The sequence below is a fragment of the Myotis daubentonii genome, chromosome 19, assembly GCF_963259705.1.
Source record: "Myotis daubentonii chromosome 19, mMyoDau2.1, whole genome shotgun sequence".
In the NCBI taxonomy this organism is placed as follows: Eukaryota; Metazoa; Chordata; class Mammalia; order Chiroptera; family Vespertilionidae; genus Myotis; species Myotis daubentonii.
In genome coordinates, this window is record NC_081858.1 from 10,354,995 (window position 1) to 10,378,354 (window position 23,360).

At 42.0% G+C, this 23,360-nt stretch overlaps 1 protein-coding gene across 7 annotated transcripts in view; it reads left to right on the top strand.

The window, feature by feature from the left end:
* The first annotated feature begins 266 nt into the window (after positions 1–266).
* Positions 267–23,360, top strand: part of HECTD4 (HECT domain E3 ubiquitin protein ligase 4) — a 156,288-nt gene continuing 133,194 nt past the window's right edge. For 4 of the 7 annotated variants that reach the window (XM_059677155.1, XM_059677157.1, XM_059677161.1 and 1 more), the window contains exon 1: positions 267–716. In XM_059677155.1, the coding sequence (XP_059533138.1) occupies positions 540–716 (177 nt within the window). In that variant the 5' untranslated portion in view covers positions 267–539. The remainder of the gene's footprint in view (positions 717–23,360) is intronic. The other 3 variants (XM_059677156.1, XM_059677159.1, XM_059677160.1) reach the window with 1 other exon arrangement.

Sequence of the window (23,360 nt, forward strand, 5' to 3'; positions counted from 1 at the left end):
GGGCTCTAGCCTGAGCGAGGGGTGCACACCTGAGTTGAGAGAAGGCGGAAGCCTCTTCCCCAGGTGGACTGCAGACCCGGGGCGCCCCCAAGGGCAAGAAGGGGAGCGGGAGGTCAGTCTGAGAGCCAGATGTATTGAAAGGCGACGTGGAAATGCCCCGACCCCGGCTCCCCGGGCTGCAGGGCGGTGGGCGGGGCCAGCGGTGGGCCGGGCCGTATTGTCCGCTCCGCGGGGCATGCCGGGAGCCCCGCCCCCAACATGGCGTCTCACTGACAGTTGGCTGCCCAGCGCCAGAGGCGGATCCTGCTCCTCAGGGCGGCGGCGGCGGCGGCGGCGGCGGGGCCGGGGTCTCCGGGGCCGGGGGCTGCGAGGATGGCGGCTCGGACCGCCTAGGGCGGAGCTGCACGGGCGAGGCGGCGAGCGGGGCGTTGCAGGCGGGCGCGCCTGCTGCTGCCATGGACTGGTGAGCGCGGCGACTCCTGCTCGCGTCTCCCCGGGCCGGGCGGCTGCTCCTCTCTGTCAGCATCTCAGCCGGGGCCATGGGCTCGTCGGCTGCCGCGGCAGCTGCTGCGGCGGCGGCCGCGGACTCGGCGCAGTGGCTCTCGGTGAAGGAAGAGACCATCTTTCTGCACGACGGGCTCATCCGCGTCACCGACCTGGCCGAGCTGCCCAGCGAGATCCTCGGGGCCCCGGAGGCCGCCGACACCGACTTGGAGGTGAGCGAGCGCGGCCGCCCCCCGCCTCTCCGCCGTCAGAGGAGCCCCCCCGCCCCGCACCCCCGGGATCGGATCGCACCTCAGCCCCGAGCCCGCGGGGGCTGCCCGGGCCGGTGCGTGGGGGCGCGCGGCGGGCAGGTGGGGGCGCGCGGCCGCCGGGCTGCAGACCGCTCGCCGCCCTCCCTCGCCCTCGGATCCCGGCCCGGCCGGGGCTGGCATTTGCGTGTTCGTCTCGGCACTAGCATTTTATGAGACCGACACCCGGCGCGGCCTTCGCGCCCCGGGGGAGCCACTGCCGCCTCCCCAGCCTCCCTCCCCTCCCCCACGGACCCCCGGACTCACTTCGCGGGCACACCCAGGCTGCCTAGCTTTGGGGACATTTCCATCTTAGCGCGACGCATCACCCCTCTTTCCTTCCCCAGTTCGGTGTTGATTTTTATTTTATTTTATTTTATTTTATTTTTTTACCCCGGTGGGGGTTAGCGGCTGCTGCCGGTCCGCCGTGGGCAATCCGGCAGCTGTGTGTCACGCCTCGGATGGACACGGGGCCTTTGTCAGGGAAGCGGGCGGTGTGGCCCGCGGGGGGTGCGGTGCGGCCCTCCGAGCGCTCTCCGCCCAGGGTCACGGGCGCTTTAGGCCGCGAGGCCCTTCTGTGAGCGCGGGGGTCGCCGCGACGCCCCCGGCGTAGGCGCCGTGGCAGGTGCAAAAGCAGGTCTCAGCCACGGGGCTCCTGCTTCGGGGGCAGAAGGAAACCTCGTAGGCTCGGGTGATGGGAACTGCCATCGACCTCCCAGCGGTGGGAAGGCGGCCGATCGCTTCCTCGAGGCCGGCGATGCTGACGCTGCCCACCCCCACCCTCGCCTTCACTTGGTGGGATGACAGGCGGACGGGTCGGTGTAGCGCGGGGTGTCTTGAAATTCTTACCCGAAGGAGGCTCCCTGGGGTAGGGCGCAGAGCGGAGGGCCTGCCTGCAGGCTGTACACGGGATGCGAGGAATCTTTTGTGTTTTTCGGGTTTGCATGCCCTTTGGCTTTGGGCACGAGGAACATCTCTGGAAATGGATGAAGACCCATTACTGCCCCTTTGTGGAAGCGGCCGTGATGGGATCGCCTTGGCTGAGACCTTCCTTGGGACGTGCCTGAGATGCGAAAACGGTCCACTGTATTTTTGAGTCTGGATTTGAGGCTGAGGCTGCAGCATTCCCATTGTGAGCTCTTAATCGATTTATTTTACAGCCTGGCCACCAAAACAGAGGAAGATACGAGTTGCTAGGGAATTCCTAACATTGAATCATAGTTTTATTGTGTCTCATTTGGGCTTGCTCTATAAAAAGTAAGGTGTGTGCCTAAGTGTCTTATCTGCTTGAAAACTCAGAGGTACTATGCTGTGATGGTGGAATCTTTAATTTAATTGGCTCTATTGTACGAGATATGGGCAGTGGATGCTCTTTGTTCCTTAGAGACCAATCTAACTTCACAGGTCCAAAAAATGTATATATGCAATTTATTTATTGTTTTAGGATTAAAAAGAGTAGTAGTTAGAAATGCTTCAATTGTTAAGTTGGTTTTCCTAAGATGTTTACTGCATAAATGTGTTGAATGAATTTGTCAGCTGTTTCCACAGAAGAATGATTTTAAAAAGAAAGAACATCTCTGGCCTGAGAGATTAAAGAAGAAAAAACATCTTAAAAAATTTATGGTTTGACCTCTCAGAAACCAATATGTGTAAGGGTGATAAACATTTATGGCAGTTGTAAAGAACTTTTTTTTATTTCTTTACATAGGCTACATAGTATCAGGAGAAGTGGGTAGCTAAGAATGTTTTTGTAGCTAATAGGTTTGTATTTTGTGGGTGTGTTCATATTTAATTACTTAATTATGATAATATGGATTAAGTGTATCCTTTGTGTCTGGCCTCATCTTACTAAATTCTCAAAAGGATCCTAGTAGCTACAAGTTGTTACTTATTATAACAATTGTAAATATTGAACCATTGTACAGAAAAGGCAAGTAATATGCTGTAATTTACATCCCTGTGACTATTTTTTAAAACAAATATATTTTTACTAGAGGCCTGGTGCACGACATTTGTGCACTGGTGTGTGTGTGGGGGGGGTTCTTCGGCCCAGCCTGTGCCCTCTCACAGTCTGGGACCCCTCAGGGGACATCCTTTGAGGGGTCCTTAGCACTACCTCAGAGGCAGGAGAGGCTCGCCAGCTGTGAGCCCAGCTTCTGGCTGAGTGGTGCTCCCCCTGTGGGAGCGCACTGACCACCATGGGGCAGCTCCTGTGTTGAATGTCCGTCCCCTGGTGGTCAGTGCGCATCATAGCGACTGGTTGTTCCACTGTTCGGTCGATTTGCATATTAGCCTTTTATTATATAGGAGGATTGACTTTAGAAAGGGAGGGAGAGGGAGAGAGATAGAAACATCAATGATGAGAGAGAACCATTGATCGGCTGCCTCCTGCACGCCCCCTACTGGAGATTGAGCCTCAAATATGGGCATGTGCCCTGACCGGGTATCAAATCAGGACCTGGTTCATAGGTCGACCCTCAACCACTGAGCCACACAGGCCAAGCCCCATGCCTATTTTGTAACTACCAATTTGTATTTCTCAATCTTTTCACCTTTTTCACCCAGTCCCCAAACCTCCCTTCCATCTGGCAGCCCTTAGTCTGTTCTCTGCATCTCAGTCAGTATCTATTTTGTTTTGTAGATTCCCCATATAAGTGAAATCATATGGTATTTATTTTTCTCTGTCTGATTTATTTCACTGAGCATAATACCTCTTGGTCCATCCATGTTTTTTTTTGTTGTTTTTTGTTTTTAAATATATTTTATTGATTTTTTACAGAGAGGAAGGGAGAGGGATAGAGAGTTAGAAACATCGATGAGAGAGAAACATCGATCAGCTGCCTCCTGCACATCTCCAACTGGGGATGTGCCCGCAACCCAGGTACATGCCCTTGACCGGAATCAAACCTGGGACCCTTCAGTCCGCAGGCCGACGCTCTATCCACTGAGCCAAACCGGTTTCGGCCATCCATGCTTTTGCAAATGGTAAGATTTCATTCTTTTTTATGGTCAAGTAATAGTCCATTGTACATACAGTATGTACCTCAACTTTTTTATGCACTCCTCCATTAATGGGCTCTGATAACATTATTTTTTCACATTTGAGAAAGATTAGAGGTCCATCAACTTTTTAAAAACTTACTTTTGAAATACTACCACCCCTATGAATTACTCTCTTTCATGCCTTTCCTTCCAGTGGACATTTGGGTGAACAATGGCCATTTTTTTTAAAAAAAAAACAGCCACTTTAAAAAAATTTATTTTAGAGAGAGAGGAGGGGGAGGGGAGAGAAAGAAAGAAAGAGAGAGAGAGAGAGAGAGAGAGAAGAGAGAGAGAGAGAGAGAGAGAGAGAGACTTGTTTTCCCACTTATTGATGCATTCATTGGTTGATTCTTGTATGTGCCTTGACAGGGGAATAAACTCACAACTGATGCCCTAACCAACTGAGCTACTCAGCCAGGGGCAATGGCCAAATTTTCACCAGGGTTTTAGAGTTCTGTAGAATCCTTCAGTTAACAATTTTGCATTTTGGGAGATGAGACTCAAATTAAGCCAACTAATTTATGGTTGTGAATCTTAATGTATAAGACTGCATTAGCAAGCATTTGCGATCTTGCTTCCCAGCAGTTGTCATCAGCCTGTCTCAAATAAATTCTTTTTGTTGTTGTTAATCTTCACCCGAGGATGTTTTTCCATTGATTTTTAGAGAGTGGAAGTGAGAGGGAGAGACACAAAGAGAGAAACATCGATGTGAGAGAGATACATTGATTGATTGTCTTCTACATGCACCCTGACCGGGGATTAAGCCTGCAGCCTACATACATGCCCTTGCCTGGAATCGAACTCGGGACCCTTCAGTCCACAGGCCCAATGCTCTAGCCACTGAGCCAAAGTGGTTAGGGTTCAAGTGAATTCTTACAAAAATTTAAAAAAAGAAAAGAAAAGACTGCACTAGCTGAAATACAGTTGCAGAATTTTAGAGCAATAAGATGCTTAGCAATAATTTCATTCATTTTAGAAAGAAGTTATCTGAGATTAGGAGAGATTATGACTTGGTCCCTGTAGTGTAGCTAGTTAAGGAAGAGCAAAGGATTAGACCCTTGCTTTCCTGCCTTTGAATTCCACTGTTCTTTTCACTCTGTAAGTGCGGCTCAAAGTTAAATGTCAATATGAAAAAAGAACCCGTCCTGAGAAGTAGATCAGCATTAACTTAGCATTTTAATTTAAGCAAAAGATGAGCATTTGAATTAAGAGTTTCCCCCCAGTAAATTATAAAGGAAGGTGTTTTGTTTTATTTATATATATATATTTATTGATTTTAGAGAAAGGGAGAGGGGGAGAGAGAGACAGAAGTATCAATGATGAGAGAGAATCACTGATTGGCTGTGGGGATCGAGCCCGCAACCCAGGCATGTGCCCCTGACTTGAATCAAACCACAGGCTCACACTCTATCCACTGAGCCAAACCGGCCAGAGCTAAAGGAAGGTGTTTTGTTTTTTAAATCAAATAGTGTTTAATCAACACATTTATTCAATGAGTATTTGTGGAATTCAGGAGTGGGATGGGTCCTCTCTCCGCAGTGTTGGGGGCATAGCAAGAGATAAAAAAATTGCCGAAACCGGTTTGGCTCAGTGGATAGAGCGTCGGCCTGCGGACTGAAGGGTCCCAGGTTCTGTTCCGGTCAAGGGCATGTACCTGGGTTGCGAGAGTGTCCCCAGTGGGGGATGTGCGGAAGGCAGCTGATCGATGTTTCTCTCTCATCGATGTTTCTAACTCTCTATCTCTCTCCCTTCCTCTCTGTAAAAAATCAATAAAAAAAAAAAAAGAGATAAAAAAAATTCTTAGTCCTAGCTGGTTTGGCTCAGTGGATAGAATATTGGCCTGCGGACCAAAGGGTCCTGGGTTCGAGTCCAGTCAAGGGCATGGATCTAGGTTGCAGGCTCCTCCCGGCCCTGGTTGTGGCGTGTGCAGGAGGCAACCAATCAATGTGTTTTTCTGATATCGATATTTCTGTCTGTCTTTCCCTCTCTCGTCCACTCCTAAAAATCAATGGAAAAATATCCTCAGGCAAGGATTAACAAAAACAGACATACACACACTAATGCTTTTATTTTAGTGGGAGGATATAAACAATAACAAGTAATCAAATATACAATATACATATACTCTACATAAATGTCAAATGATAAGTGTGGTGGAGAAAAGTATAGCTGTTTTACAGTGAGTGTGGGTAGGAAAGGAAAGCCCAGGATGGCATTTGAGCAGGGACCTGAAGGAAGTGAGAGAGTGCCATATGGCTACTGGGGAAAGCTCATTCCAGACAGGACAGCAAGCCAAGTCCCTGAGAGGGAAGCATCCTTAGCATCCTTAGCTTGGAGCTCCGAGCCCAGTAAGCAGAGGGAAGAGGATAGTGATAGAAGATGGGGTATCGGTGCTGCAGGTCAGGTAGGGCCTTGTAGATAAAGGACTTGGGCTTACTTGGTGTGAATTAAGAGTGAGGTTTTTTTCTTGGCCTTAAAAATAGTTACCTGTATTTAATTTTACATTGCTGGCAGAAGCAAAAGCATGTAGGAAATTATTTTTAAGTGTTGAAATAAATATAAATTTAAAAGAAATAAAAAAAATAACTAGCTCAAAAATGCCCACTCAAATATTGAAATTTGCATTATATTTTATAGAACATTAGTCTTTTTTTAAATGAAGACTTTATAAGGGAAAAGCAACACAATAGCTCATTTGTGAAAGTTTCTGCTTTCTATCGCATTTTTCTTTACAAATTCCAGGTGGGCCAGGCATCAGACATATGGATGTTGACAGATATACTAATTGACTTGCTCAATGTGGCCAAGGTATTCTTTACCTCATAGTAAGAATTACACTAATTTTGAACCCAGGCATTTTGGTTAGTGTTTCTCATTTTTCATCGTGTGTGTTTATAAGCACACCTTCCCCTGCCTCCGCCACACACACACCATTAAAGGACTTGAACATGAATGTTCATGGCAGCTTTATTTCTGTTTGCCCAAAACTGTTCACCAAAAGGTGAGTGGATAAACAAGTGTGGTATATCCATATGGTACCACTCAGCAATAAAAAGAAACGAACTGTTGATATTCACAACATAGATTTATGGTGAGTGCAAGAACCCAGTCAAACACTGTAAGATTTCATGTATATGGAAATTATAGGAAATGAAAACTAATCTATAGTGACAGAAAGCTGATCAGTGTTAACCGAAGATGGAAGCAGGTAGGAAGGGATCTTTGAAGGGATTGCAAAAGAGCATGAGGAGACTTTCAGGGTGATGGGTAGGTTCCCTATTTTGATTGTGGTGATGGTTTCATGGTTCTATGGTTGTATGTTTCATGTGTCAAAATTTATCAAATTGTACACTTTATATGTGTACGATTTATTTTATGCCAGTTATACCTCAATAAAACAAATAAACAAAACCCACACAGGCCCAGAATGCTTTACTGATATTTAGGAAAGGAAAAAAGGCTCAGCAGGGCTTTCTGTTTTTTTCTTGTTTGTTTGTTTGCTTGTTTTTTGTTGTTGTTTTTTGCCATGTAAAGAAAGGAGATTTGGTGCCCTAACTGGTTTGGCTTAGTGGATAGAGCATCAGCCTGCGGACTCAAGGGTCCCAGGTTCGATTCCTGTCAAGGCCATGTACCTTGGTTGTGGGCACATCCCCAATAGGGAGTGTGCAGGAGGCAGCTGATCGATGTTTCTCTCTCATTGATGTTTCTAACTCTCTATCCCTCTCCCTTCTTCCCTGTAAAAAAAAAAAAAAAATCAACAAAATATATTTTAAAAAATAAAAACCATCATTCTCCCCTTTAAAAAAAAAAGAGAAAGGAGATTTGGTTTTGGACCTCATCAACTGAAATAGTCAAGGCTTTGAATACTTAGGATATACTTAACTGAAATGTTTGAGACAGTATTTAGATCTATAAATGTTGATCTGTTCTCTAGGAGGATACTGCTAGCCTGTTTATCTTTGGTCAGAATTCTTTGGAAAGTGTTTCTGTACTTTTATTGAATTCTAAATTCTAGATTTAGAAGTGTTAGTGAATAAATGAATAAACTACCTTTATTCACCAGTAAATTGACTACCATGTGATTAATGAGCACTGGAATAAGAGTCACTGAATCTTGGTGCAGTGTTCTGTGAGCTTGGGCAAATGGTTTGAAAGCTCTGAGGCTTTCCCTAACCGGTTTGGCTCAGTGGATAGAGCATCAGCCTGAGGACTCAAGGGTCCCAGGTTCGATTCTGGTCAAGGGCATGTACCTTGGTTGCGGGCACATCCCTAGTAGGGAGTGTGCAGGAGGCAGCTGATTGATGTTTCTCTCTCATCGATGTTTCTAACTCTCTATCCCTCTCCCTTCCTCTCTGTAAAAAAATCAATAAAATATATTTTAAAAAATGAAAGCTCTGAGGCTTGGCTGGCCAGCTGTCAAGTTAGAATGAAGTATCTAAGGACTGTGGGAGGCAGTATTGTCAGGAGGTCAAAGTCAGGTTTAAAGAGCCAGATTGGGGTTGAAATTGTAGCTCTGCCCCTCACTAGCTGTGTAACTTTGGGCAAATTCCATACCTTTAGTAATCCTTGGATTCCTCTTCCACTGCAGCTTCTTTGTCATTATTGTCACCATCTCTACCATGGCCATGACAACAGTGTCAGCACATTGTGTGCCAGACTCAGTGCTAAGCACTTCCCATGCATTAACTCATTCGGTCCTCACAAAAACTTTGTGAGTATGAGGATGGTACTATTATCCTTGTTTTACAAATGAGGAAACTGTGGCACAGAAGTGGAGTGATTTGACAAAGGTCATACTCTTAGTAGCAAAATAGACTGAAAGAGATCTGAGTCCGGTCCAGGATGCAGGCTCTATCTAAAACCATTTGCTAGGCTGCCTCTTCACCTCTAAGAGGTGGATAGTAATAGGGTTAATGTCAGGATTAGCTGTGGAGGAATGTGATTGTGTATGCTCAGTGTGTGGACTCTCTATATGGTGCTCTGTTGCTGAAAGTTAGTTTATGCTTTTCCAGTCAGTGCTTATTGTATATGAAAGCAAACGATCCCATCAATAGCTTTTTTTTTCTCTAGTAGTGGGTGATGGAGGTAGTGGTGTGTGTGTGTGTGTATGTGTGTGTGTGTGTGTGTGTGTGTGTGTGTGCGCGCGCGTATGAAAGAGAGAGAACGAGAGAGAGATCCTTCTGGGATTTTCTTCTCAATTTATTTGCAATATGGCTAGATAGATAATAGATAGTCTTCACTTCACTTTTCCTCCAATTGTATGTCTAAGGTCTTGCTAAATAAATCAGTTTTGATTATTATCTGTCTTCTTGGCTTCCATATTGACTGTCACAAAATACTACCTGTTGGCCAGGACTACTGGGTAGATTGTCATCCACCTGTTCTTTCCCAAGTCATAAGGTATTTATGGTGATAATTATGGAAGAACTGTCAATTCTTTTTTTTTAAAAATATATTTTATTGATTTTTTTACAGAGAAGAAGGGAGAGGGATAGAGAGCTAGGAACATCAATGAGAGAGATCGATCAGCTGCCTCCTGCACGCCCCCTACTGGGGATGTGCCCGCAACCAAGGTACATGCCCTTGACCGGAATCGAACCTGGGACCCTTCAGTCCGCAGGCTGACGCTCTATCCACTGAGCCAAACCGGTTCGGCAGAACTGTCAATTCTTGAAAATGCCCCGTGCTTTCTCCTCCCCGCTCCTCCCTCTTCCCGTCTTGTTTTACAATGGCGGTTGTTGGGTGAACACAAGGAGTGTGATCTGCTTTGCACGCCGTTTAGTTAATAGTTGTAGACATGTAAATAACAGCAGGTGATCACGATGGGACAAATGCATAGTTATTTTAGAAGGAGAAGACAGAAGAAATTGTAAAACTTTTACTTTGATCATACATTTTAAACATACCTTATGTATCTATTGCATTTTTAGAAACTAATACAGGAATACATTCTTAAAAAATTGAAGTAACACCCCTGGCTGGCTTGGCTCAGTGGATAGAGCGTCGGTCTGTGGACTGAAGGGTCCCGGGTTCGATTCCGGCCAAGCGCGCATGCCTGTGTTGCGGGCTCGATCCCCAGTAGGGGACGTGCAGGAGGCAGCCTATCAATGATTCTCTCTTATCACTCATGTTTCTATCTCTCTCTCCTTCCCCCTTCCTCTCTGAAATAAATAAAGAAATACATTTAAAAAAAATGGAAGTAACAGATGAACCTGAAGTTCCTTTTTGACTACCACCCCAACTCCTGGTCTCCATCTATTCCCCACCCCAGTTAAATCAGGGAGAAAATTATTTGTATATTCTTCAAGACTATTTGAATATGTACGTGTATGTGTGTGTATATATACATAACACTTTGAGATGCTAGACCTGTCTTTCTGTAACTTGCTTCTTCAAAAGACTCAATGCTCTGTTTTGCTTTTTCTATGTCTTTCTGGATAGATCTACCACATTTTTTAAGTGTTGTACAAGACTCCAGAAATACCATAGTTTATTTAGCCATTGTCCTATTGATGGGCGTCTTGGTTTCCTGTTGCTGTGCTGGCAAATTATCAACAACTTAATGACTTAAAATAACACCAACTTATTCTTTTACATTTTTGGAGATCAGAAGTCAGCAATGATTCACATTATGTTCCTGTGAAGTGTTGGCAGATCTGGTTCCTCCTGGAGACGCTCGGGGAGAACTGCTCCCTTGCCTTTTCACAGCTCTAGTGCCCTCCTGTATTCCTTGGCTTGTGGCTCTTTCCTCCATCTTCAAAATCCATCACCCTATTTTATGATCTGTCGTCATTCCTTCTCTCACTGACTCCTCCCACATCCTTTTCCCAAGGACCCTTGTGATTATATTTAGAGCCCAATCATCCAGGCTTTCTCCTTCTCGAGATCTTTAATTTAATCACATCTGCAAAGTCTCCTTTGCCAGTCACATCCATGAGCTCCAGGGATTAAAACACCTTTCAGGGATTCTTCAGACTACCATAGCAAGTGTTTTGGTTGGTTTCAGTTTTTCACTATTAAAAATGGTCCTTTAGTGCATATTCTTGAATGCTTGTTTGTGCACACATGGGAGTATTTCTCTAGAGTAGTTCCTGAGAAGTAGAAATATTGGGTCATGGGTGACCATTTTAAATTTTAATAGATACTGCCCAATTGTTCTCCAGATGACCATACCAGTTCAGACTCCCAAGTAACATTGCTTGATAGAACCTCTTTTCTTCAAATCCCCATAGAGATAACTTTAGAATTCATGGATTTGCTTAAATTTCTCATTTGTTTAAGCCAGTAGCTTGCAATTCAAAAATGAGTCCAATGGATGTAATTGGGCACCTGGAAATGCAGGCTGAACCATGGTCAGCCGAAAGGAGCCAGAGTTTTTTGTTCCTGCTGCTTAGCTGTTATCACATCCCTGCAGAACACTTCTCTTGTGGTGTGATCTCCCTGGACTCCTGGCATATTCTCATTTTGGTCACTAATCCAGTTAATACAGACCATGTCCATATATAGACAGGAGGGAGCAACAGCTTCTTACTCTGATGGTCTGGGGATGCTGCCAGAGGCCCGCAGAGGGAGGGAGCTGCCCACTCGGGGAAGAGATGCACTGGCCCCTAGAGTGTGTTCAGAGTGTACTAGTACAGCAGTTGTTACACAGACTATTTCAACTCAGTTCCTTAAATCTTCTCTTTTACATGCCAATATAAGGAGTCATTTTGTGTTTTTGACCTATATGGAGAATAATTGATATTAAATTGATTGTATTTTAATGCTATGCAAAACTTAAAAAAATAGTAATTTAGCCCAGCTGCCGTGGCTCAGTGGTTGAGCATCAGCCTGTGAATTAGGAGGTCACAGTTGATTCCCGGTTGGGGCACATGACCAGGTTGTGGGCTCAATCTCCAATATGAGCATGTAGGAGGCAGCCAATCAATGATTCTTTCTCATTATTATTTTTTTAAAATATATTTTATTGATTTTTTACAGAGAGGAAGGGAGAGGGATAGAGAATTAGAAACATCAATGAGAGAGAAACATTGATCAGCTGCTCCTGCACACTCCCTACTGGGGGTATGCCCGCAACCAAGGTACATGCCCTTGACCGGAATCGAACCTGGGACCCTTCAGTCCGCAGGCCGACACTCTATCCACTGAGCCAAACCTGTTAGGGCTCTTTCTCATTATTGATGTTTCTCTTCCTCTCTGAAATAAAAAAATATATATATATTTAGAAAAAAAGGACATTTTAAAAATAAAATATTTTTATTGATTTTTAGTGAGAGAGGAAGGGAGGAGAGAGAGAAAAACATCAATGTGTGAGCACAACATCAATTCAATCAACTGCCTTCTGCACACCCCTGACCTGGGATCGAGCCCGGAACCTGGGCATCGACCCTGGATCCTGGGCATGTGCCCCCACTGGGAATCGAACCAGCAACCCTTCAGTACATAGGATGATACCCAATCAATTGAACCACACTGGCCAGGGCTATCCAAAACTTTTTTGATTTTAAAGAAGTAATGTATAAATGTTGCAGAAAATAGAGAAAATACCTAAAAGTGTAAGAGGGAAAAGAAATATTCTTTGATTGCACTGCAGTCACATCCATAGATTCCAGGGATTAGGACATCTTGGTTGGTTTCAGTTTTTCACTGTTAGAAATGGTTCTTTAGTGCATATCCTTGCATGCCTATTTGTGCACTCACGGGAGTGGTTCTCTAGAGTAGCAGTTGCCAACTGGTGGTTCGTGGACCACTGGTGGTCCGTGAGGTCCAAAAGGTTGGTGGCTGCTGCTCTAGAGTAGTTCTTGAGAAGGAGAATTGTTGGGTCATGGGTAACCATTTTGAATTCGTACCATGCAAAACTTAATTATTTTTTTACTATATTAATTAGTTCTTACTATTTTTTCTCTTTAAATTAAAAAACGTTTTTATTGTGACAGTTGACATTCAGTATCTATATATATAAAAGGTTAAGTGACCAACCCAACCGACCGGCCAGTACATATGACTGGCACTGGCAATTTAGTCCTTCGGGAATGCCGTGTCATAAATTAAAATTGAAAGTAGGTGCAAGCATGATGCTACTGAGAAATCTTAATAATAAAAAGTGGGGTTTTTGTAATGGTACTAGGTTTATTATCAAAAGATTACGACCTAACATAATCAAAACCGAAGTATTAACAGGAACTGCAGAAGGAGAGGTTGTTCTGATTCCAAGAATTGATTTGTCCCTGTCTGACACTAGCCTCCCATTTAAATTAATTCAAAGATAGTTTCCCATGATGCCAGCATTTGGAATGACTATTAAAAAATCACAAGGACAAACTCTAGACAGAGTAGGAACCTGTTTCAGACATGGACATGTTGCTTTCTCTTGAGTTCGAAGAGTGTGTGGCATTAAAGTTAAAGTTGTAAATACTTCATTACAAGGGAAATTAGTCAAGCACTCTGAAAGTGTTTTTGCTCTTAATGTGGTATACAGGGAGATATTAGAATAAGTTTAAACAAGGGGACAATTTGCATATTAGGCTTTTATTATATAGGATTTCTTCTAATTAATTTCCTTTCAATGTGCACGAATCCATGCACCAGGCCACTAGTCCTATATAATAGAAGGCTATTATTCAAATAGTCCACTTGACCGAGAGTTCAACTGGGAGTTTGACCAGGAGGCAGAGCCAGCCCGCGGCCCCTCCCCCTCTGCCTCGGCCCTATCCGCCCCCATTGGGGTGGGCGGACCCCACCCGTGCACAGATTCGTTCACTGGGCCTCTAGTTATTTTATGTTAGTTTCAGGTTCTATTTTCTTCATAAATAATTGGGATTATATGCTCTATGCAGTTTTGTATTCTTTAATCACTTATTGGAACCATTTTGTCAAATAACTTAAAAACAATTTTTAAGGCTGTATAGTAATTTATGGGTATAATATAATTGTTTTGCTGCACATTACTGCTTTTTTTAAACGTCTGTTTTAAAGATAATTTAAGCTTATAGGAGGCTAAAAGATTTTTAGCATTTAGAGTGTTATTTGTTTGATGAAATTTGATAAATTTAAATTTGTAGTAATTATTAAAGTGTATTTCTGCAACCTGGTACTATTGACAGTTTATAATTTAAAGGGATATTTACAGTGCTAAAAGATTCCTCTCCAGATGATGTAGAATATTTGTGTGGAGCTTTGAGTTTCTAAAGTGCTATTAAGCACAATTGTGGAATAATTAATGTTCCACAATGGGATACCTGGAGTACACACTTGAATCCCTAGTGTTTTTGCTGAAACCCGCAGTTGACTGAATTACTAGGTCATAGCACAGTGTATAGTAATGTTAGATTAACAGTAAAGAGATTTGTCATTTGCAAATTGTTTTGTGCAAATTATAGGTTTAGTAATGCTAATAACTACAGATGTAGCATTCAAATAGTGGTTTTAGACCAACAAAATATTAACGTTTAGCTTGTACTAGTATTTGTAACACATCTGATCCTGTTTGCTTTGTGCTCTGTAGCAAACCTGGACCTCCTATCTCTATTGATATGTTTGCTTTTCCTTACTGTTGAAATAAAATAATTAAGAATGTTAAAGGATACTTTGTGTCAATGCATTTTCATCAAAACAGTGGTACATAATAGAATTACCTTCTTTATTTCATGATACTGATTCTTTCCTGATCATCTAGGTGTGGTGTAGCTGAAAGACATCAACTGGTTTATTTAATTTAGAAAGGAGCAAAATGGCCCTGCCTAGTGTGGCTCGGTTGATTGAGCATCATCCCATGCACCAAAGGTCGACGGTTCGATTCCCAGTCAGGGCACATGCCCAGGTCGTGGGTTCAATCCCCGGGTCAAGAGGCAACCCATTGATGTTTCTCTCACATCGATGTTTCTCTGTTTCTCTCGCTCTCCCTTTCTGTTGCTTTCTCTCTTTCTAAAATAAATAAAAACATTTTAAAAATATATCTTTTGCCCTAACTGGCTTGTCTCAGTGGTTAGAGCGTTGGCCTGCGGACTGAAGAGTCCCAGGCTCGATTTCAGTCAAGGGCATGTACCTTGGTTGCAAGCACATCCCCAGTAGGGGGTGTGCAGGAGGCAACTGATCGATGTTTCTCTCTCATCAATGTTTCTAACTCTCTATCCCTCTCCCTTCCTCTCTGTAACAAATTAATAAAATATATTAAAAAAATAGAAATATATCTTTTATTGTTGATAATATTATAGATATCTCCTATTTTCACCCTTTACCTCTCTCCTCCCAGCCCCTAGCTGTTCACCCAGGTCTTCACTGCCCTACTGCCAATGTCCATGATAAAAACATTAAAGAAAATGGGTAGAGAGGTAAAAATACATTTGGGGAACTTTGAAGAAAGCACTTTTTGGATGAGCTTAATGCAGCATTTCCTTTCCCTCAGAGGTTCTGAATCGGACTAAGGATCCATAGGCTCCCTGGATAGAATTCAGAGGGTGTGTGAACTTGGATGGGAAAAGTTAAATCTGTAATTAATCCAGCTTTTTTTTTTTTTTTCTTCCAAAAAGCACTGAGTTCCGTCCAACTTGTGTGGCTCAGTGGTTGAGCTTCAACCTATGAACCAGGAAGTCACAGTTCGATTCCTGGTCAGGGCACTTGCCCAGGTTGTGGGCTTGGTCTCCAGTAGTGGGTGAGCAGGAGGTAGCCCATCAGTGATTCTCTCTCATCATTGATGTTTCTCTCTTTCTCCCTCTCCCTTCCTCTCTGAAATCAATAAAAATATATTTTTTAAAAAGACATTGAGTTCCTTTCCAGTGGTCGGCAAACTCATTAGTCAACAGAGCCAAATATCAACAGTACAACGATTGAAATTTCTTTTGAGAGCCAAATTTTTTAAACTTAAACTATATAGGTAGGTACATTGTTTTTAACTTAATTAGGGTACTCCTAAAGCTTAGGAAAAGCCACACTCAAGGGGCTAAAGAGCCGCATGTGGCTCGCGAGCTGCAGTTTGCCGACCACGGCTTAGCCTGTTGTCACTACTAAGAATTTGGAGACTTTTAAAATTACTTTGGTAAACTAAATAGAACATGGCTCCATATACCATGAACTGTCTGTTGCTTGTAAAACAAGATAAGCACAGAAATGGAGAGTAGTAAGCATTTAGAAATTTCATCACAGTTGCTAGACTAATTTTATACCTGCTGAACTTAATTATTTGAAAACTTTGGACTTATAGTTTGTGTCCTTTTTTCACTTTACTTTTTTAAATGTATTTTTATTGCTATCAGAGAGGAAGGGAGAGGCAGAGAGAGATAGAAACATAAACGATGAGAGAGAATCATTGATTGGCTGCCTCCTGCACACCCCTACTGGGGATTGAGCCCGCAACCTGGGCATGTGCCCTTGACCAGAATCGAACCCAGGACCCTTGAGTCCACAGGCCGACGCTCTATCCACTGAGCCAAACCAGCTAGCGCGTCACTTTATTTTTGTAATAATTGATTTCATTCTATTTTACAAAAGTTTTGTTCTGCAGTGGATCAGAAAGAAACTCAACTGGTTCTTCACCATAGATAATTTGAGAAGCACGGATGCAAAATATCTAATACAGTGTTTGGCACACAGTAGGCTCTCAAAAACCAATAGCTCCTGTGTCTTAAAGTCTACATTTATTTTGGGTGGAGTAGCAGATGAATGAAACATCCTTTTCTAGAAATAACATGATTAAAATTGGCATGCTGGGTTTTAAACGCAAGTAGCTCAGTTTTTTCCTAGCCTATGATTTAGACATAGGATGCACATTTGTACTGATTTATGTAGATACTTTATACCATTTAACACACTGCTAGACTCTCAGTTCAGCAAAGCTGAAGGAACTTAAAACTTCTTGGTAGTTAGCCATATGCATAAATATTTGAATATATCATGGCAGTATTTATATATTATTTTATTGGCTAAGAGAAGGAAAAGATCTAGTGAGAAGCAGTGGGGCTTTTGTCAGTTTCATCATGACATTCAGCTTTTGAAAAGTATAGGAATGATATTACTTATCCTTCCCATTTTGATGCAATTTAGTGCACATTCAGTGACCCTTATAATTTTAGTGATCTTGGGCTAGTCTTTGGAATTAGAGTCATCTTGTCCTGATTTTTTATTTTATTTATTTATTTTTTAAAAAATATATTTTATTGATTTTTTACAGAGAGGAAGGGAGAGGGATAGAGAGTTTGAAACATCGATGAGAGAGAAACATCGATCAGCTGCCTCCTGCACACCTCCTAATGGTGATGTGCCCGCAACGAAGGTACATGCCCTTGACTGGAATCAAACCTGGGACCTTTCAGTCCGCAGGCCGATGCTCTATCCACTGAGCCAAACCGGTCAGGGCTTGTCTTGATTTTTTAAATTGAATCAAAATGTAGTTGAGTTTATGTATGATACAATACATATAGACAACCAAAAGCTGTTAGTTTACCATGGTGTTTACAGGTTTGAGGGACATATTTTGCATACTAGTCAGGACCATGAAATGTCCACTCCCTATTTAAAGATAAAGAAATGTCAGTGACTGAGCCAAGTGACACAAATGTCACACCTTTCAACATTCTGTTTATAATTCAAGAATCTTTAGAAATGCGATCTCTTAGACTTATTAGGTCTCATTTTGGCACATTTAAAAAATTATTTGAATGTTGAGAAATCTGACTGCATAGCTTTTTGTTGGCGATACCATCCATCTCTGTGATAACCATACACATAATGTAAGAGAAGAAATCTTTACCCATGTGATGAAATGGAGTGACACATTATATATTTTTTAAAATTCCATTTGGAACATCCTTAATCTTATGCTTACTTAAATATAGAATAAATATTTGTTCTGTAGGGCAGCGTTTCTTTTTGTTTGGAACCTCATTTTTATTTGTATAGGCTCAAATTCTTAATATCTGCAGTGTTTGAAACTGAGGTAGGGCTTGAAATAACCAGCAAATACCGTGGTGGAGAGTAGTTTTGTAGTGATGACGCAAAATAATTTGAGATTCAGGTGTTGTTCCCTGGTTTTAATAGGAGCATTTGAGTAACACTCTGTTTCCCCGCCCCCCCCCCCCCATCTCTTTTTGGAGCCAGGCTAAAGAACAGAAAAAAGAACAACTATTATTTTTTAAAAATATATATTTTATTGATATTTTACAGAGAGGAAGGGAGAGGGATAGAGAGTTAGAAACATCGATGAGAGAGAACCATCGATCAGCTGCCTCCTGCACACTCCCTACTGGGGATGTGCCTGCAGCCATGGTACATACCCTTGACTGGAATTGAACCTGGAACCTTTCAGTCTGCAGGCCGATGCTCTATCCACTGAGCCAAACCAGCCATTGCAAGAACAACCATTATTAATTCTGTCTTGCACATATTTCATTTTGGCAAATGTTGGCTGATGGGATTAAAATTACCCTTCACATTTAAAAAGTTATATTTCTGTAATATTATTAGCAAGCAGGTGGATCCGGGGGTGGGTGGGGGGGCAGGACATGGAGATATAGTCTAAAGTTTAGAATTTATATTGGGACTTGGCTTTGACACATGAAAGGATCTGGTTGTAGTTTCTTAAAATAACGCAGTTTATCTCTGTTCAGCAGTTGTCGTTGAACCTCCAGGAAAAGCCACCTTTGGGGAAATATGAAAGACAAGAAACGGGCACTTTTTTAATAGTATAATAATGTTTTTCTATGAAAGAGATGATAAAAACAGTCTGTAGGCAGGTTAATTTCAGAGCCTTTTCTCTCAAGTAGCATGGTTAGAGTTTAGGGAAATAGTACAAGTTTGACAAAATATCCATTTGCCTAGAAAGGTACCGGGTAAGAATTCCTCACCTGTTCTTAAATTGCCCCTTGACTGTCCCGAAGCTGTGTGCTTGTGCTTGGAACTTTAGAGTTGTCAAATAACTTTGGTAGAGAGATCAGCATAGTTTTAACCTGGGACTGGTGGATACTGGTCAGGGGCTATCTAGTCAGGTTCTTAGCTCTTATGAAATCCTCCTGTTTGTTTCCATGGAGTTGTCATTCTGTTTTGGTCCGGGCCAACACAAAGACTTCATCCTTGTCACGGATGTTTGCTAAAGGAAAACCATGATGCTTCCAGCCTTTTAACAACTGACTGTCTTGTAGAAGTTCTGAGGTTTCCTTCATTGCAGACAAGGTCTCGCTAATCGAGCAACACACCAGTTTCTGCTGTTGGGTTTTTGAGGATCAATTAAAGTTATGCTCTGTGTGTTTAAAACTCGGGTTGATAGTTGAATTTTTTTCCCTTTGCTTCTTGTATTTTCAAGTGCCTAAATAGAACTGAGACATTTTTTGTTACATGGCTATGCCATTTCCTGCCCAGCTCTGAGGCCTCTGGTCTTCCATTTGCTTCAGACAATCTTTTTCTATATGTTTGTTTCTTCATGAAATGAGTTTTTTTTTTTATATAAGAGCTTTGCTTTTCCTTATTATGGTCTAAAAGCTTTTTTCAATGTTTTAGAGAATCCTTCAAAAGCAGAGTGTTTTTTTTTAAATGAAAAAAAGCTCTATTTCTCTTCTTTATGATAGCGTACTAATGTGGTTCTAGTCAGAAGGTGCTTCGTGTGCTTTTTCATATTCTAGCCCAGTTTCTTTTCCTCCAAAAGGCAAACGAAGTTTCAGTCTCTGAGAAGGAAAAATCCAGTCATGGCCTCCTGGTTCATAGGTTGACGCTCAACCACTGGGCCACACTGGCCAGGCCTGTTTTGAGAATTTTATAAACCAGCTTCCAGGTAATGGAGGAGAGATGGGTGTTCTTGCTCTAAGTCATAATTTGGCAGCTCAAAGGTTTATGATGGTCCTTACCATTTCCTCTCATCCTTTCATCAGCTTCTCATTGTTATTCTCTCTAACATTTGAATGAATGCAAGTAAATAGTAGAAACAAATCATGAAGTAAAGTCCAGCTCAAATATAGCCTTTCCATTAAGTGTAGCTTCTGTTTGTACAGAAACTGTATAGTGCTATACTATCTAAAAAAACTCCTCAGCAACTTCATGAAGTAAAATCTACCCCCAAAAAGCATAATTACAAGCTTTTACTTGTAATGTAATGTAATGTAATATTCAGTGACAATAATTCACGCATATAATTCAAGCATCTCTTTAGATGCTTCTGCTCCAGCCCTGCTAGTCTTAGGCTTTTCATTACTTAAGAAGATGATAGTGAATAATATGTTTAAATAGTTAAACTCCTAGGCTAGCAAGGGTTGTACCTAGTGATCTTGTTTTGGGTTATTTTTTGTTTTTCCATGTTTTTACTTTTAAGGGGCTTAATGTGACTCAAACTAAATAGATGTCTAATGTTTATTGATGATTTTCTTGTTTCCAAGTCATTTTGAAACTATGGCATTTACTCTGATATATTTTAAAAGTGAGGCATTCTGTAAATTAAAAAAAACAAAACAAAAAGCTTCTAAATGGGAAAAATTCTCAATTTCCCCATAACTGCACGTGCATTTGAGGATGAGAGCTCCTCCTCCTTCTTACTACCCACAGTGTGGTATGTTTACTGAATATTTGTGGGGTTTTTAAAATATATATTTTTATTTATTTCAGAGAAAAAGGGAGAGGGAGAAGAGATAGAAACATCAATGATGAGAGAGAATCATGGATTGTCTGCCTCCTGCATGCCCCCCCTATTGGGACCAAGCCCGCAACCCAGGCATGTGCCCTTGACCAGAATTGAACCAGGATGGTGCGGTCCACAGGCCAACGCTATCCACTGAACCAAACCAGCTAGGGCTGTTTACTGAATATTTGTAAATTGAACGAAAACACCAGCATATGAGAGAGAATGGGCACGCTAGGCATGTACCTTCTTTATTCACATTTCTGAGAGGTATCTAGGTATGGGTCATTCTGTTTTTGTTTTAAAGACTAGGAAATCAGAGGAATAAAAAGATAAGTGATTGACATAGCATAGCTTTGAATTTTCTTAAACACACTGAGCAGTAGTTTATCTGTTAAGCTATGTTACTAAGTAGGTACATATGATGTCCTTGGTAATGAAACATTTCTTGCATTGGCACAATTTAAGTCAGGCAACGTAAAGTAAAAATATGTAAAAATACTGTGATGATTTTCTGTGACTTATCTGTGACTTATTAACCGGGTGGGGGAGGGGTGAAACAACTAAATACACTAAATTAAAACCTTTCACTTTTACCCTCTTGCCTGGAAATGAAATTTCTGTTTATTGAAGGATGAGATTCATTTGAATCTCTCCAGCCACTATGAATGGTTTATAGACAGATCTAGAAATCTCAAGAGTTGTGTCTGTAGTCCTCTTTCCTAAAACACTCACCTAGGTTTTTACTATTAAAAGATGATTAAATTGGTTATCTAGAGAAGGCCTTCGTGATGTTGAGCTCAATTCTGAGGGCCAGCTGTGCCCCCTTATCTTCGTCTTGGCAGACTCTGAACACACCCCACCTGGCATATTTGGCGAGAGGTGATAGTGTGTCAGAGCTGATGTTGAGCCCTGCCCCTTCAACTTCTGCTCTTACAGTAAGCTTATATTAATTTAGAAGCGAGAGATTGGAATTCTTTGTAAACACAAATAAAGCAAATCAGGGGTGGTGAGCAAGGGCTGCCTACTTGATGCGTTTACACAGAAAGCTGGGTTCAAGATCTTTTAGATCTGCAAGATAGAGAAAAAAGCCCTTACCCGAACTGAACTGATGGCTAGACTAGGAAATGAAGTGGTTGATCAGTGAAGGTCATGACTTATCTGCCATTCATACCCAGTTGGATTTCGGACACAGAATTGAGCTCTTTCTTAGGGAAACTAAAAAGCCCTTAATGTAGATGGAACCACAACTTGGTATTTGGTTCTAGTTTGACTAAGCTGCCATGTTAGCCAAGGGTTGATCCGGGCCTCACACGGAAAGATCTCATACTTGGGAGGACAAAGGATGGTGTGACATATAGCCAAAAGTATTGGCATCATAAATCAGAGCAGACAGTATGTGGAGAATGAAAGTGAGGGTGTGTCTTGCTGACAGCCTTAGCTTTTTATATTGGATTATTTTTTTCTTCTAATGAAATAAAGTCTTAATCACTTGAGGGTACACTAAAGATGTTTGCTTCTTTTGAAGCCTAGAAAAATGAATTCTTCCAAGAGCACTAAAGCATAAAGTTTATTAGATAAAAATATACTGAGAGCCTTAGCTAGTTTGGCTCACTGGTTAGAGTGTCCACCTGTGGACTGAAGGGTCTGGGTTTGATTCTGGTTAAGGGCACATACTAGGGTTGCGGCTCCATCCTGGGTGTGGGGCGTGCAGGAGGCAGCCGATCAGAATTGAACCTGGGTTGAGGGCTCGATCCCCAGTAGGGGGCGTGCAGGAGGTGCCGGTCGATGATTCGCTCTCATCATTGGTGTTTCTAGCTCTCTCTCCCTCTCCCTTCCTCTCTTTGAAATCAATAAAAAAATATAAAAAATATTAAAATTATTCAAGGTATTCCCAACATACTCTATTGCTTTTCTAGAATAAATAGGCTTTTTTCGTTAAATTCATTTTTCTCCTTTGCCCTCAGCCCTTACCAAAGAAAAATCCTTCTACACTTGCTCCCTCCTTTTCACTCCATAACACTCCAGGTACTGTTTCTAGGAAAAGATTAAGATGAACAATACTTATTTCCTGTTGACCACCATGTTTATACTACCACAGCTGAATTCTGGAACAGTTTCTTTTGCCATCTGTTCTCAGCATGGATAAATTGAGATTCGTATAACCAGAGAGAAGTGAAATTAGATGTTTCCTTTGATTTCATCTTTCCCAAGAAGCATGGCTTATCTTTGCCAATTTGACTCTTCACTGGATAATAACTTAACATGGAAATATCACTTCAACAGATTTATTTGTTTTGGGATCTATTTAAAAAAATATTCTTTATTGTTGAAAGTATTATACATGTCCTCCTTTTTCCACCATTGATCCCCTCCAGCCCAGGGCTTCACCACCCTATTGTCTGTCCATGGGTTATGGATATATGCATATAAGGTCTTTGGTTGATTACCTCCCAGCCACCCACCCTCCGCTGCCTTCCCTCCAAGATTCCACAGTCTTTTCCATACTTCCATGTCTCTGGATCCACTCTGTTCATCAGTTTATTTTGTTACTTAGTTTCCACATATAAGTGAGCTCAAGTGATACTTGTCTTTCTCTGACTGACTTATTTTACTTAGCATGATACTCTCTAGGTCCCTCCATGCTGTCTCAAAGGGTAAGATATTCTTCTTTTTTACTGCTGCATAGTATTCCGTGGTGTAAATGTTCCACAGCTTTTTTCATCCATTCATCTCCTGATGGGCACTTGGGCTGTTTCCAGATCTTAGCTCTTGTAAATTGTGCTGCCATGAACATAGGGGTGCATACATTCTTTCTGATTAGTGTTTCAGGTTTCTGAGGATATATTCCTAGAAGTGGGATCGCTGGATCAAATGGCAGTTCCATATTTAAAATTTTGAGGATACAACATACTGTTTTCTATAATGGCTGC